At 36.8% G+C, this 17226-nt stretch overlaps 1 protein-coding gene across 4 annotated transcripts in view; it reads right to left on the reverse strand.

The window, feature by feature from the left end:
• LOC121314699 (tyrosine-protein phosphatase non-receptor type 3-like) overlaps nucleotides 1-17226 on the reverse strand; it is a 154571-nt gene that overhangs the window by 51196 nt on the left and 86149 nt on the right. For all 4 annotated transcript variants that reach the window (XM_041248224.1, XM_041248223.1, XM_041248226.1 and 1 more), the window contains 7 exons: nucleotides 13244-13364; nucleotides 10339-10426; nucleotides 8707-8795; nucleotides 6134-6197; nucleotides 4595-4767; nucleotides 3724-3858; nucleotides 2878-3054 (listed from right to left, as the gene is read on the reverse strand). In XM_041248224.1, coding sequence (XP_041104158.1) covers nucleotides 2878-3054; nucleotides 3724-3858; nucleotides 4595-4767; nucleotides 6134-6197; nucleotides 8707-8795; nucleotides 10339-10426; nucleotides 13244-13364 — 847 coding nt within the window. The remainder of the gene's footprint in view (nucleotides 1-2877; nucleotides 3055-3723; nucleotides 3859-4594; nucleotides 4768-6133; nucleotides 6198-8706; nucleotides 8796-10338; nucleotides 10427-13243; nucleotides 13365-17226) is intronic.

Consider the following 17226-nt stretch of genomic DNA (forward strand, 5'->3'; position numbering starts at 1 on the left):
GTAACATGCAACCTGTAAATAACATACATATATCCTCTAAATATTTGTAATATGGTTATATTCTGATTTATGCTAAAATGTAAATTATACGTATTGCTTTTGGACGTCAACAAGTTATTTTAAAAGGTTTGTCTGTCCTGAGATCTTGCAGTAGCTCTTCCCTAAGTCTTAAACACCAGATGCAGCAATGTTGTCACTACCCAGGCCTAGTTAACCACGTTTCCATCAATAGAGCTACTGCCGCTAACGAAAGTAGGCTTGCCACATTGTCTTCTATGCTTGACTGGGCACTACACAAAAAGAGCAGTTGCCCAAGGTATCCAAAAAAAGGCTACGGAGCCTTTTGCGCACTTGGTACAACACAGGTGGATTTGCAAGAATAGAGGATTACCAGGGTAAAGCTGCTTGTCCTGTAATCCTTGCCACACCCTTCTCTCTGTGCTATGGGTGGCTTAGAAGAATGGATTTCCTGGGTTTGTTACACAATACTTAAGCTGGCACTGTCTAAACGCCTTAAATAGGTCTCAGTTACCACTAAATAATCATTTATAAAAAAAAACTACAACCTCCACAAAAAGCTTGAGAACACAATACAGCATTTTCAATGATCTTCCCTTAAGATTAGAGGAATGATCTGTGAAATGAAATGTTTTTTTTTTTTTTTTAAGGATGCTTTAGGACAGTGTTCCTTTTCAAGATCTTAACATTTGGGATATGAATGTTTAATAATGGGTCTTTACTACAAGACTTATCAGCTGAATGACTAAGGGATTCAATTTTCTCCAAACATAAATCAAAAGAAGAAATCTAGTAAGAGTGGGGAAAGGGCAACTACTCAATGGCCTTCCACAACAGCTTGTGCCACATTACCATATATTTGTAATGGCTTATATTTTGTGGTTGAAGTAACCACTTTAACTCATTTTATTTATGTATTGAAATTCTACCAAAAACAACTAAATTACATGTATTTTTTAAAAAAGATTGAATACAAGCAGAAATATTATATATATATATTATAAAACTATAACAATTTTAAACAATACAATCGTAGATAGATGAAATAGCAGACAATACAGTCAAACCGATACATTAATAGCCTCATTGTCAATTAAAAAGTAAGTTTACATTATTGTTTAAAACAGTTCTAAGAGTTGTATACAGCATTTATTAAGGCATTGTTATTCACAGAACTATTAATTCCTTTATGACACTGAACTTTAGTGCAAGCCAGTGCCAAATAATTAAAAGGATCAATGCTTTGATGTTACTTAGACGGTACACTTCGGATTGATTGTTTCGGAATTACCACCTGAGATCATTAAGTGAACTGCACGACAATAATATTCACATTACTGTTCAAAAATCATTCAACAATTTTAAACAGATTGATGAAATCTTTAACATTCTAAAAAGGGCCATTTCTCAGATTTAAAGAATAATATAAAAAAAGTTATGCAAACCCGTAACAGTGGGATACCTTTTACAGGAAACTACATAAATGATTTACAGTTACAGTTTATAGAAACAGATCACTTGCATAGACTTGCATGAATACACAATAATTGAACCTGCTGAACCACCCATAGCGACAGAATTCTCACTTTTTTTTTTTTTTTTTTTTTACTACCGAGTAGTATAATTTGAAATTTTGCCAACGGTTTTGTTAACTAATGATTGAGTAACTGCAAAAATTGTATCAAGTACGGTAACATTTAGCGTTGTTATCACATTGCACTAATTGCGACCCAATAGTGAAACGTTTTTCAGATACTGGATAATAATACTGAAATTCTATCTTTTTTATATGACTGTCGTTTTCCCATTAATAAATATAGGATATTATAGGATATATATATATATATATATATATATATATATATATTATTATATATATATAAATTTAAATACATCAGGCCAAATGTTTTTTTTAATATTGATTATTTATTTTTTTTGCTTTTGTAAAAAATGCAGTACTCACACAAGACTCCTACTGAGACAGAAACAAATCTAAATGGAGAGATCATTTTGTTAAAACAACAGTAGACAGCCCATTAAATTCCTAAAAGCTCCCTGGCGCACTTTGCTGGAAAAAGAAAGTATTGGTTTAGCATCACCATAACCACGGTATACTGTGATGTGCCCATGGTACCGGGGAAGTTTTACATGGAGCCCACTGGACATCAAGAGGACCATGAAGTACATAAACTTGACATGGATACACTGACTGCAATAATTGTAAGGCTAGATTTACCTTTTTGCTGGAAGCAGTTCCGTTTCAATTTCAGTCTCTATAGGATCTGCAGTAACTTTCTTTTTTCTCTCTGTCACTTGACAAAATTTTGGAAATACTCACACTCTCATTAGTCTGGTTACTTGATGTTGTACTTTACTTGGATTTGGGGAACACGTCACTCTTGTTATTGCTGTTTACCTGTGTGTTTGTTTTTCTAGGTTCAAAGCCACAGAATGTTAACTTCGATCTTCCATTTATTACACTCATTCTCCACTACAGAATATTTACGGTTACTGTATTGTATTTTTTTCCTTTTGTGTAGAATTTTTTGTTTAATGAGAATGACAAACCACTTTCTCCTAACCAGTGTTACCTTAGCTATATGCACAATCTAATTGTATTCAGTACCTTCTTGAGAAATCGATTCCCAAATTCCCTATGTATTTTGCATATAAATCAGTTTTGAGCTGGAATTGAGTTGGGGGACTTTAATCAAATACAAGTGCACACAGGTTCAGAAGCATCACTGTACATTTTTTCATATTCAAAACAAGCAATAGAAAAAGGACCGCTTCCTTGTGCAAGTAAATGTAGTACGTGTCAACACAACAGTGTACACAGGCAGGCAGTCATTGACTCACTTTCTACAGGGACTGTGGTTCTGGGGGGACTCTATGTCGCTGTCCCTGGAGCTGGGCGGCTCCTTGTAGGTGTAGAACACATCCTCCGTCTCGGTGATGTAGGTCATCTCACTTGCCAAATTGTCCATGGAGGAGTGTCGTGGCTTCCTGATCTCATGGCGCAATCGAGGGCTCCGCCTGTAGGCAATCAAACACATAGCAGATGACCAAGCAGCCCCAAAAATGTGGGTAAAACACTTAACTTCACGACAAAGAGCTCCCTCTTTATTTTGCTATGTGATTTACTCATCAAACTAAACTTGAAATATTGAAAATAGTGAATTAATGAAGGACCTTTGTACAGGAAAATATAGTAATTGTACAATTAACTGTCAACATGGTCTAATGGTGAATTAACCAAACTGTTTATATAAAACACACTGCTCTATCGATATTTTATTTCCCAATTTGGTTTGCACACTGGCATTATATTTCTGCAAGAGTAGGTAACCTCCAACACCATTGTGCCCGCTGCTTCCTGCACTACTTGGCATTCTTTGGAGGTCTTGAATTTCCTTAGCTTCCAAGATGTGCCTTGACCAGAATATGATTCTCACAACAACTTTGGAGGATTACTGTACATTTGCAGTTTTTCTTTTTTTATTATTATTGCTTTTATATGTTTATGGATGCATTTATTTTTAGGCATCTCAAACATAAAACCTATTTAGCACTTGAAATCTAGACTGAAATGCAGTTGCTGAATTAAGGGTGCACACGCGTGGGAGTACAAGCGCAGAGAAGACTCCTCTTCATGTTTACTTCTAGTTTTGTGCGTCTTCCATTATTTGGGCTTCTGTTTCTTACCAGTTTGGCGTCAGAGGCGGTGAGCGTGAAGGAAGGCTTTTGGTCTCTAGATACTCTACTGACGACGGTTTTCTCAATACTGGGTTCCAGACCATCCCACCGATGACTTTCTGGCAAAACTGATTGTTTATGGACCTGCATAGGTTTAATTGAGAGGAGTCACTGACCACAACGCTTCCCACAACAGCCTGTTCAAGATAGCACCAGTAACTATACAGAGAGAATACTCACACGGTCTGTGTATATATTGTGGTAAAGTGCTACAAAATCAATATGTCAGTCTGAGAATGAGAAAGGCATTATTCCCTGCAATGTTACATTACCAGAAGTGGTCTCTGGCTCTCACCGAGTTACAACAGTGGGATTGGATTGAATAATTAAAGTAATGATTAATGACGTAATGGTATCTGGTTAACCAATTATGAACACCTGGATAAAAAGGCTCTGACTGATGCGTAGGAGAGCTTTGGAAGCAAGGAAAAGAAAACAAAAAGAGAACAGATAAAAATAACATCAAGCCTGGGTCAAGGGTGTGGAGGATGGCCTGACCAAAGGTGTAGAGTTTGACAAGCACTACACTCTAACACGGGGAAAACATATTTGTTTGGTTACGAGTTGTTTGTCAGGGAAACGGATTAGCCATTGAGAGAGGGAAAAGGAACCAGTAAATATAGTATTAAATTTTTTTTTTTTTTTTTGCTTTCCTGTATTTGTGAAAATAACCTTACCCTGTGGAAATAATTAAACACCAGTGGGTTTGAACTTCAACTGCATGACTCCAGTAATATACTGTACCAGCACGGGCCCCAGCACACATAAGCTGTATCTTGTTATTACGAAGCTTTTCAAAGTGGTGTGTTAAACATCTTACTTAGCTGGATTCTTGTAGCCCAGGGTCCAGTTGTGAGACAGCAGCTTTTTGACCCGAGGTACTGATCTCTTGGCCTGAAAGAAGGTGTGATGCTCCACACAGGACTTCCACAGGTTTTTGCATGCCCTGTAGTTCAACATACTGAAGGCCACGTTATGTTCTCGGGTTTCACCCTACCAATGCAATAAGGAGACAGTTTTACAATATTACCATATCATATAAAAAAAGGAGTGTAGATCAAATCCTTTCTGCACTGTTGCTGATACTGGCTGGAGGCCCAAATGGCTGTAGTGGTCTTCAGGGTCCTATGGGGTTAGGGATGTTTGACAACATCATCACGCTTCAGCGACCCCTAGTGGTCAGGCGCTCAACAAGGCCATTGACGAGCCATGCTGGGCCTCAACACCAGGGACTCAAGACATTTGAAACATTGTTTAAATTCAGTGGCTGAAAAAAAAAAGCGAATTGTTCAACAGCCAGGGACGTCGATTGATCCCTCAGTCCTTCTGCTCACGAAGTGGGCTGCAGCAGACAGGAATGCACATTTTGGAAACTAAAGTGTGGGGCAAAACTGATAGGAAAAAAGACTTATTAACTAATAAAACATGTGCAATTAAGCATTGGCCACTTGCAGTCATCATTTTTAAATGTAAAACTTATTTATATACAGTGAATACAACAAATACACATTTAAACAACATTCAAACTAGTCAAAATGCTGATTATAGTAACAGGGATTACATTTTTTTTTTTTTTTAATGGACTGTCAAAACAGATATTGACAATATCAAAGAACTGTACTTATTAAATAACTATTGTAACATATTATTTGATGTCTGGTGTTATAACTCTGAAGAACATTTTAAATCAAGAACTAAGAATCATACAGCTATATTCACATTTGCAGTAAACACACACACACACACACACACACACATATATATATATATATATATATATATATATATATATATATATATATATATATATATATATATATATATATTATATATATATACAGACTTTAGTATTAAAATATCCTGGGCTCCAATACAATATAATGTGTTGTCAACTAGGTGAAACTGCAATCTCACAAAAGGCAGTTGGAGACTACAGCATATGAATCAGGATCAGCCAATCCGACTGGTCGGCTGCTGCTAAAACATGCCCTGGAGTATTTTTATAAAATCATAAAAAAGACATGTACGTATTTTAAAAGTCACGAGAATTACTATTTTGCATGTGTATAGTACTGTACGTACCATGAAACAAGAAAAGCACATCCGTAGACAACCAAGTGGGTTCTAATAGAGTTCAACTTTCAAAATTCAATGGGTGGGAACGTCCTCTTTGAACTGCATGGCCCTAAAGTCTCATTTAATTTAAACTACCACTCAGTTGCTGTGTGCAGAGGGTAACAGCCCTGGAATCAGCTCAATATGATACAGGTTTTGTTTGTTTGTTGCGAAACACCTCATTTGGAAACGGACTAATTTCTTTTCATGTACCGGACTGATTAAAATGAAAAACATTACTTACATGTTTCTGTCTTAGCTGTATAAAGAACCGTTTCCTTTTAAAGGAAATCTTCATGATATTGACCCTGGACAAAAACAAACAGAAAGCTCTGGTTAACAACAAACATGTGTGGATGTACACCAAGTGACATGTTGTTTGTGTTGCATACTTCAATTGATAGGAACTCAGGTTTAGTCTGCTTAAAATAATTACAATAACTACAATAACAACATTAGTATAATTATTATAGTTAACATTCTAGTATTAACTATATGTCTTGAATAACTCAAATTGTATGGCTCAGTTTAGTGGTTTTAAAGAACTTTTTGGTTTTGAATGTTCTACAATAACTGCATTACAAAATTTAGAAGAGTTCACATTGAGTACTGTTAGGTATATATAGAAACATTTAACTAACAAACTAAGATCCACTGTCTATATAAATATTTGCTTTTCAGTAGAAAATCTATTTTACTGTGAAACTTGATTATAGATTGGCACTGCTAATAAAACAATGTACTTTACTATACTTTATTACAACATTACAGCTGATTTCAGGAGCCCTGACAGCAATACAAACTAAAGCCTGAGTTGCATTTTTATCAGGGAAAAACCTGAACTTGCCAAAACTTCCAAACAGTACCCATCTATTACCAGAAAGCAGCACAATGGCGTAATTTGCTGTCACAATTCAGGAATTAACAGGTTTCCAGAATCTGATCATCAGCTACCATCCCCTTTTAAATATCATCAAACCACAAAACCAGATCATTTATAATCCTCTGCTAACTTGTACTTAATGAGTGTGTGTGATGTTACTGTATCAATCCTAATTATAAAAGCTGGATGGGCTCTTCAAGTTAATTTCCAGTTTGATTAGACAAGAATCACTGGCTCAATCCTGAGGGGTTTTGTCTCAGAGCGGTATTCTTCAGCACAAATGAATGCAAATTTCTGCAAGTAATTTATACACCTTAAGAAGTACCTTTCCATTATGCAACACTATACAGAGGCAGGAGTGCAGTTAAGTAGAAGACACTATTTTAGTTTTCATGTGGTGTTCTTTGCTATTTGTTATCCTGCGTGATTGGGGTTATAGTACTGATTTCAAGTCTTTTCTATTATATTTTTTCATTACTAACACAATACTGTCTAAACAATATTGAGAAAAGTAGCAATAATAGCCTGAACATTTCCCCTCTCTCCAAATTACCTGTGTGTTCAAGGAAAAAAAAACAAAAAACAAAAAAACTGTGTAGTCTAGTAGGTTCAGGCTGGTGCCCTGGTCAGTTTTGATTATATTACAGTGCACTCTGTTTATAACAAATCACTGACATAAGAATCAACAGCATATAGTGATCAAAACCACTGGGATAAAATCATTTTTACACTAACTAAAATAATCCGCTTGTAAGACTCAAGCAATAATTTTGGGGCAAACTGACTACACCACCCACTCGATATACCACGGGTGCCAGGGTCAGTGAACACCTTGTTGGCTAAAATAAAAAATGATTCAGCAAGTAGATATTTAATTTGCTTTGTGTTATTGTGCAAAGTGTGTGCACATAACAGTAAGATATTAATGTTTTGTTTATAATTGTTTTGTATATATTTGTTTATGATGTGCAGGATGAAATAAAACGACGCTAAGACATGTGCAGTTAGACAGTAAAAATGGGGAGCCAACTCCAGGACCGCGATATATCCGAATTCACAGTATAGCGAGGGGCGATATAATGAGGGGTGGATGTACAAGTAATTCGGTACCAGGTGCAATGACGTGTACAGCCAATAAAGCTGTTTTTGAATTTGATCACATCTCGCAGGATTAGGCACGTACGCAGCGTGGATCGTGCAATGATGCAGGGAATACTGGGCAAGTTTGTAATCAAACAGTGACTGTGCCACTGCATTGTGCAGGTATGTTTTTTTTATGTTCCCTGTTACTGAAAATGTGTTTCAATAAAGTGAATACACATTCATTGAATACATACCAAGTACAGCACTGTTATCGTGTTGCGGTGCGGTGGGGGTAGAGGCGGGGGGGATTGCGGAGCTTTGCATCTCCACTTAAGTGAAAAACTGTGAGATTCGCATCACAACTTAAAATAATAAGCCACAGATTCTTAAATGCAGTGGTAGTCATGAAAGTAAAATACGGTAATGTAATGTCATTTCAATTCAAAGGCAGTTAAATTGCTTCAAGTATACTGGAGTAAAATAGGACTGCAGCCTTGTGTAAACATAATCCTGATCATATAACAAGTTGCTTACCCACGAGTACTTGTTCTGATGTATTGACCTCAGTGATTGTGCACCACCGACATTTGTATACTATATTTAAACTGCTGATGCGGAAGCACGTTTTTGCTAATAGGAATCATAAATCAGTGCGCTTTTAAGAATCAACCGCTTATAAGAATCAAATCACCCGGGACAGATGTGATTCTTATAAACAGAGGCTCCTGCATTTCAAATTCTATAGAGTGGATTACTAAAGCTAAAAAAGCAGCTGTAAATACCAAGTCTTATTGAAAGAAGCACAAACCACAATAGCCATTTCGTAAACCACAAGCCTAGAATTGCCTTACCAGGAGTAGAAACTTGTACAAATCATATTCCGAAAGACAGGGAGCCCCCCAGAGGCTATTCCTATGAGCAGCTCTGCATTGTTAGGATCCTGCAGCAGAAAAGAACATGTGCAAATGTGCTTTATTAGAGTAAAGTTGTCTAGAATGTGAAGGCATGCATTACAGAGATGGTCTTTATGTCAACCACTATAGCCAAAGAAGTATCCTGTGATGCACAGCGAGATGGTACAAAGGCAGAGTGACCTGCCATTCATCTGGGGCTGCTTGACTCAAAAGTGAAACTGAATTCCAAACTTGAGTTTTTGTGAACGCGGTTTTATAATCTAAGATCATGTCAGATAGCAGATCGAACGGTTTGTAAACATGAAGTAAAATGTAAATGTGAAAAATAATGTATCTAAGATATATACAGAGGTTAAAAACAATATGTAAGTGAAAGATTAATTTCTATTGAGCACCACCTGTAATGGAATTATGCTGAGAGAATCATAGACTACAGACTGCAAAGAAGACACTGAGAGGGTAAGAGTTTAAAATAATTTGGCACTGAAATCATTAATACCCACTGGACATGACCTTTAATAGATATTCCTTAAGATAATCATAAAATATAACTGTGTAACAGCTATAAAACATAGTTCATGTTACAACAGTTATCAATAATGCTCTTGTGGGGTCCTTACTGGTAATGTAACTTAAGAAAATCATCAGTGCACCAAGCAGTACACGTTACAATGGTTCTCAATAATGCTCTTCTGAGACGGCTACCAGTAGTGGATTTTTATTACTACTGCAGTCTGATATACTCAAATTATCTATATAGCTAAAGCCACAGAGGCAGTAAAGCAATGCAGATTTAAAATATTTGGATCCCATTTTAAACAAAAACCTGTACACATATATGATTGAAAAAAATCACTTCTCAATGTAAAATGTCATTTGTAGCTACTGGCTCATTAGAACATATGGTTTGTGTATGAAAATATTATCGACATGAGATATGGAGTATCATTTTCAAAAGTTATATAGGGGGAGAAAAAGGAATGTTCCAAGAATTGTGTCCAGAAAATGTATGATGTCACCTTACCACATAATGGCCAACACTGGCCACAAGCTGTTCCCATTAGTAAAGATATTGTTCAAGGTCTCGAGGGAGCTGTTCTTGGAGGTGGTGCAGAGCTGATGTGTAACAAGTTTCCTATTCTAAAAATTCCGAGAACGTTTCAACACCGCCTCTGTTACAGTATGTGCAGACGTGCAACCGAATAAACACAAGATCAGACTCTGTGATCTTTACTCACAGGGGCTCAATTAAAAGCCTGGGAAAAGCGAAGGCAGATCATCAGTGATCCTATTGAGTCTCAGGCATTCAGAAACATTTAGGGTTTGTTATGTACATTAAGGAGAGACAAGCAAGCCAAAAAAAAAAAAAAAAAATCAACATTCTTTACCCTTAATAACCTTGTTACCTTTTATACTACACTCTTTTTAATTGTGCAGTTGAACTTCAGAGTTCTAATACATTTTTGTTTGCTGGATAAAGAGAGATTCCATTGTGGTTTTTTGAGTTGATACACCATTAGGCTGACTTGTATGTGAATTAATATGAAAAACAAAACAAATAACACGTACTCTAGCGCTGTGCAATTCTACACCATAAAACTCCATGGTTCTGGCAATATTCAAATAGCAAAGCTCTGCTTCTGATTGTTTGAGGCCTCTGAAAAAAAAAATAAAAAAACACATTACTTTACACCACACGTTACTATATATATATATATATATATATATATATATATATATATATATATATATATATATATATATATATACATACATACACACACACACACACACACACACACACTGAACAAAAATATAAATGCAACATGCAACAATTTCAAAGATTTTACAGAGTTACAGTTCATATAAGGAAATCAGTCAATTGAAATAAATTCATTAGGCCCTAATCTATGGATTTCACATGACGAATACAGATATGCATCTGTTGGTCACATATACCTTAAAAAAAAAAAAAAAAAAAGGTAGGGGCGTGGATCAGAAAACCAGTCAGTATCTGGTGTGATCACCATTTGCCTCATGCAGCGCAACACATCTCCTTCACATAGAGTTGATCAGGCTGCTGATTGTGGCCTGTGGAATGTTGTCCCACTCCTCTTCAATGGCTGTGCGAAGTTGCTGGATATTGGTGGGAACTGGAACACGCTGTCGTACACGTCGATCTAGAGCATCCCAAACATGCTCAATGGGTGACATGTCTTGAGTATGCAGGCCATGGAAGAACTGGGACATTTTAAGCTTCTAGGAATTGTGTACAGATCCTTGCGACATGGGGCCATGCATTATCATGCTGAAACATGAGGTGATGGCGACGGATGAATGGCACGACAATGGGCCTCAGGACCTCGTCGCGGTATCTCTGTGCATTCAAATTGCCATTGATAAAATGCAATTGTGTTCGTTGTCCGTAGCTTATGCCTGCCCATACCATAACCTCACCGCCACCATGGGGCACTCTGTTCACAGCGCTGACATCAGCAAACACGACGCCATACACGATGTCTGCCATTTGCCCAGTACAGTTGAAACTGGGATTCATCCGTGGAGAGTACCTTTCTCCAGCGTGCCAGTGGCCATCGAAGGTGAGCACTTGCCCACTGAAGTTGGTTACAATACCGAACTGCTGTCATGTCAAGACCCTGGTGAGGATGACGAGCACGCAGATGAGGTTCCCTGAGACTGTTTCTAACAGTTTGTGCAGAAATTCTTCAGTTGTGCAAACCCACAGTTTCATCAGCTGTCAGAGTGGCTGGTCTCAGACGATCCCACAGGTGAAGAAGCCGGATGTGGAGGTCCTGGGCTGATGTGGTTACACGTGGTCTGTGGTTGTGAGGCCGGATGGACGTACTGCCAAATTCTCTAAAATGACGTTGGAGGTGGCTTATGGTAGAAAAATGAACATTCAATTATCTGGCAACAGCTCTGTTGGACATTTCCGCAGTCAACATGCCAATTGTACGCTCCCTCAAAACTTGAGACATCTATGGCATTGTGTTGTGTGACAAAACCGCACATTTAAGAGTGGCCTTTAATTCTCCACAGCACGAGGTGCACCTGTGTAATGATCATGCTGTTTAATCAGCTTCTTTATATGCCACACCTGTCAGGTGGATGGATTATCTTGGCAAATGAGAAATGCTCAGTGTAATTAGGCTTGCTACTATTCAATTTTTTTTTTTTTGTTGCCAAATCAATGCTTAATATCGATGTTTATTTTAGAAATAATTTACCTGTTTTTTTTTTTTTATCTTTATTTTTCAATTCAAGCAGAGAATGGGTGAAATCGACTTTTATGCTTTAAAAAAACAGACTTTTTATTCCATTGAGAAACGCCTCATTTAGTGAAGCCCCTTTATTATATTCAACATACAACAAAACCATGGCTACCAACATTCTTACTGAAATAATGTCTGGTCACAGCAGAGACATACCTTGTAAAGATAAATATCCTACACAGTTTAAAAAACTGTCTCAAATAAACCGCAGAAAACGCACCATATAAAAGTGTACTACAGAGACTTTCATAGCTTAAATTTATGAGTACAAATAATATGCACAGAACAAAACATTAGATAGTTGAACAGAACTAACTTGCACTTATTCTTCAGCACAGCTGGAGTCACTAGAAGGTAAGGCAGAAGGGCCCACTTCGTCCTGCCACAGAGACGTCGGTCAGGGGATTGTGCACAATACTCATTAAATGTTTTCCTCTTGCGCCCCATTTTCAAGTCTAACTATTGGTAGTAACTGTTACCATATACATAGCAAGCCTACCAACACCTTAACCTGCTACTTTCAAAAGTAGGCGATTTGAGTGACAGGAGCTTGAGCTGGCAAATGAAAGTGTACAGTAGGTACAGGTCTTTATGATTGGCTGTTATTTAAACAAATGACAGCATTCTGGCACTGATTCAGATAACGACTGACTGAACTGTGTCAAATGACAGTGAAACTATACTAACAGATCACTGGGATGATTGACAGCGACCCCTAGCCATTCAGAATGGAACAGAGACGGGACAGACAAAGTATAAATACTATAGATGATTTCTAAATTGTGATTTTTGGTACGAAAATAAAAACTAGCTAGTGGTTTTGCTGACGTTTATCCTATATAATATTTGTTTGTCAAACTCTCATTTTTTGGGAATTCGACATTTAACAAGCTTTACCGACTAATATTGAGAAGTCGCAAGCCTATATAATATAATATATAATACAACTTCAACTTTAAATATGTAACAAAGAACAACACAGTTCTTTTAATACAAGAGACTGACTGCTGATTGCATTTTTTATGACAAGGCGGCAGAAGAACAAAGTACACAAGACAGGTTACCAAGGGGCTGTTTGGATAAATCGAAGTTCACATAACCAAAAGTTCTACTTTATTTTTAACAGAATGTGTACAGGTATTGTAACAGCTCAGCTTTTAGGAAGCATTTTAATGGGTTACCTGTGCTGGTTATGCAGTGATTCCACTTTGGTGAGAAAGTCTTCATCCTGATCAGGTATAAAGTGGATTTCAGACAGATATCCAGGAGGGTGCTCAGAAGAACTGTAGTCTCCAAGTTCAGCTGTTGAAAGAAAATGCATTATATTGATAGTAATACTGGTTTACAAAAGTAACAATTAAAGTCATGAGGCCCGACTAACAACTAGTACAGTTATTAGCAATCCCAATGGTATAAATCGGTGGTTTTCAACGTGTGGTACGCGTACCTTTACTGGCACGCAAAAGCTTTGCCACTTGTACGCACTGGCGATTATCTTTTTGGGTGCGTTTTAGCTCTTTGACCAGAAAATAATTTTTTAATATGTACAATTGAAGTTCTTAATCATAAAAATTAAATTTACATAAATATTCAGTTTAAAAACAGTTTGTGTTTAAAACACTGTTACTTATTTATTACATAGATAACCAGATGACATGGTCAAAGCGCAAAAACGCACCCTCCTTAACAGCTTGTTTTCACTATGTAACCCAATTTTTGTTCCTGGGTAGTAAGTGTTATTTCCTAATTGCTTATGCCTCAAAAGTACAGAAAATGGCTATTATTCCCCACAAACTGCTTTTGTGACCAAATATCACTATTTCCCATGGGAAAACGGGCAAATGTGTGTCTTTTCGTTCACATAAAGTCAGAAAAAAACAACATATGAATCCAAATTAACATGTATTTATACTAAAGTAATACAAAAATGACTACAAAAGATTTAGAAGTGAGTAGTTTTTCGAGATTTACGATTATACTGTATAATAATATTATTATTATTAGTCAAAGTTGTTCGCTTTTACAGTGTACTTACTTTCATATAGCACATACATCTTTTGGATGCTTGACATGAAAAGGGATTTACAATTGTGGTATTATTCAATAAGCGTTCAGAGCCTCTTGGAATTTCAGGTGTGAAGTTGTATGTGCTGAAGTGAAGTGAGCAGAAAAAAGGTGTGTTGTTGTTAGTGCTATGCTATGACGCTGAAGTTTGTTTACAATTAGGTAACTCTGGGCTGTATTATATAATAGACATTTTAGAATTGTTAACTCGTATGCACGATGACCATAGCTTGAAAAATATAAGGGCATTAACTAATAGCATACAATTAAAAAAAAAAAAAAAAAAAACATCAACCAATTACCAATAAACTGGATTTTGATGAAAATTACATAAGGGTTATAGTGTAACAAGTGTACTGCAGCAGTGTTTGGCAGCTTGAGATGTTTTTCAGCCAAATCCTGAAGCTTGCAAAATCTAAATATGGATTGTATTTATTTGAAAAGTATACTAGTTTTGCTAAATATGTAAGGCGCGCACACATACACATACACCCACTATACCTTTATAATCGATTTACATTCCGATAATATATATATAATATATATAATGATACATTATATATATATTATATTATAGATCTATATATATATCTATATATATCTATAGATATATATATCCAAAATCTTATAAGTATTAATCCAAAATCTGAAAGTATTGCCCTGACTGTGTGCTATAGCCACAGAGCTTAAAGAAGTTGGGTCATGTTAGATTTCCACAATGCTACAATTAACTAAGCAAGAGACAGAGAAGAGAGTTTTAAAAGTAGACCCTATGACCCATTAAACATCAGCAGACAAAAAAGATGAAGTTGACGACTGGTCAGTGTGCCCGTGTTCATGTTTATCCAGTACTAATATTAACCCAATCCTACTGGGTCTGTGTGCACTTCTTAACTTTAACTTTTAATTTTAAATTTTTTTAACTTTAATTTTGTTTTGTGAATTTTCCAGTCGTCTATGTTTGATGTATCACAATTTAAATTGAGCTCGTCCTGGCTGTTGAACAAATAAATAAATAAATAAAAATCTATTGGTTCAATCAAGTTTTTAAGCCCTCCACTGAATATGTGAATGAGTCATTAATTAATTAATTTATATACTCTACTATCCATTCTGGTTGTTAAACAGTGCTTACAAAAGAAAAGACTATCATCAAACATCTAATACAGTAGTATTTGGAAGCAAGTGAAGTGTCCTCTAAGACAAAGCTGACCACCAGACACTTTCTACCAAGGCGAATCACGATATGAATCAATAAATACAAATGTATTTATTATTTATGTCATGATGCAAATGCATTAACATATTAAACGAATAGAGTAAGTAAGAGAAAAGCAATAAGCAAGTGCATGTTAATAAAACTATAATACCAGTTTCTGCAGAGTCAACAGCCAGGGGGCGTAATGCCTAGGGGGTGTTGACTCAGGCAGGGGAAACATTTTAACATTAGGTAAATTAAGTTTACAATTAGGCATGATTAAAATTAAAAAGGTAGATGCACAGCACACAGTAACGACAAAGAATCAAGAAGTGCAGTTAACATATTTAATGACTGGTGAAATACAATTCGAAACTTCTGCACTGTGTCCACTGTTTTGTCACTCCAAATATTTTCACAAAACAAACACTAAACTTCAAAGCTGCAGTGTCTAGCGCAAAAGATCATGAAAAATATTAGGTTATTATCATAACCCTGGTTCCTTGAAATAGAAATGCAACCATTACCTCATGGGTATTACTCCTTTAATACCGTCTAACCTGAACAGAAATATCAATGCTGCCACACAGTGCCAGTAACGCAGTCGCGCCCGGCCCCGAGAATATAAAAACACTTCTGACACTGGCATCGTCATAATTTTTCCTTTCACCGACCTGAAGCAAAGATCTACGAACAGATAAGTGACACGCTTATATCTGATTTATCGCTTGTGTATTACAGTTATTGCGATCACTACGTGCTATGGTAATTTTACTTCACGTTTTGTGCACTCAGCCGTTGTTTTTCGTGGAAGTCCCTCAGCAGCCTTGTGCCACGTATGAAGCTGGCAGCTCTGCCGCCCCTTTCCTGGGATCGAACACCTTAAGTCGGCTACTTGTGCTCTCTCTCAAGCTGCTTCGATTGAATCTCAAAAATAATAATAAAAAAACACAAACCTTTTTGTTATAAAAACTGCATATAAATAACAGTTATTGTTTGGTTGTGTGAGGAAACATGTTTTTCCTCTGTGTCTTTTCAGTTTTTTTTCACAGAAATACTAACGCGGCTGCTGGGCTCAGCTGTCCTGCGTTAGACCGAGATGCGCGCTTGGGTCAAGCTGCTTGCAGTTTTTCCCCGTGTCCCGTTGCCACATTAATAGTTGCTTGCAGAATTAATGTGAAGACTGTTAAGGCTCTAGCAGTCGACTTTCCTCAGTTTACGAACTGCTGTTTACCCAAGAGCGTTATAGGTGGGCATCCCTATAATCGCTCCCGCAGTGGCTGAGGCTCTCTGACCTGATCCCGTTCCCGCTGGTAAATTTTGTACAAGGAACAAGGTTACCTTTGCCAATTCACTAGCAGTTGCTTGTTGAACTCTGCTTCGGGTCTGACTGCTTGCAGTCTTTCCCGCAGTGTTTTGTTGCCGCTCTGGTCTCTGTTTGTAGTGCCAGTGCGAAGACTGTCATAGCTTTGACAGCGGGCTTCCTCCAGTCAGAGTTGTGTTTGGTTAAACCAGAAGCTTAATAGGTGGGAATCCATGTATTTTGCTTCTTCTTTAACTGTAGGTCACTGATGTACCACCGTTCTTAGTGAGTGAGGTTACCGAAATGGTAGTGTACCGTGCTCTGCACCATACCACACCGTGTGCACCATAACGTGTACCGTACCGTGTATACTGTGCATTGTGTACTGTACCGTGTGTACAGTAAAGAACACATCTGCAGGTGAAAAACACTAATAAAAAAAGTTGGTACATTTATAAATATATAAAAACACATGAAATGTTCTACTAAAATAAAGGGCTTTACATCATCTTTGCAAGTAAGAAATGGCAGTGTCCAGTGTGAAAACAAAACACAAAATAATAAATTAACATCCTAAGTAGCACTATAGCACTAAAATT

Source organism: Polyodon spathula, chromosome 4, assembly GCF_017654505.1.
Source record: "Polyodon spathula isolate WHYD16114869_AA chromosome 4, ASM1765450v1, whole genome shotgun sequence".
NCBI classification, from domain to species: domain Eukaryota; kingdom Metazoa; phylum Chordata; class Actinopteri; order Acipenseriformes; family Polyodontidae; genus Polyodon; species Polyodon spathula.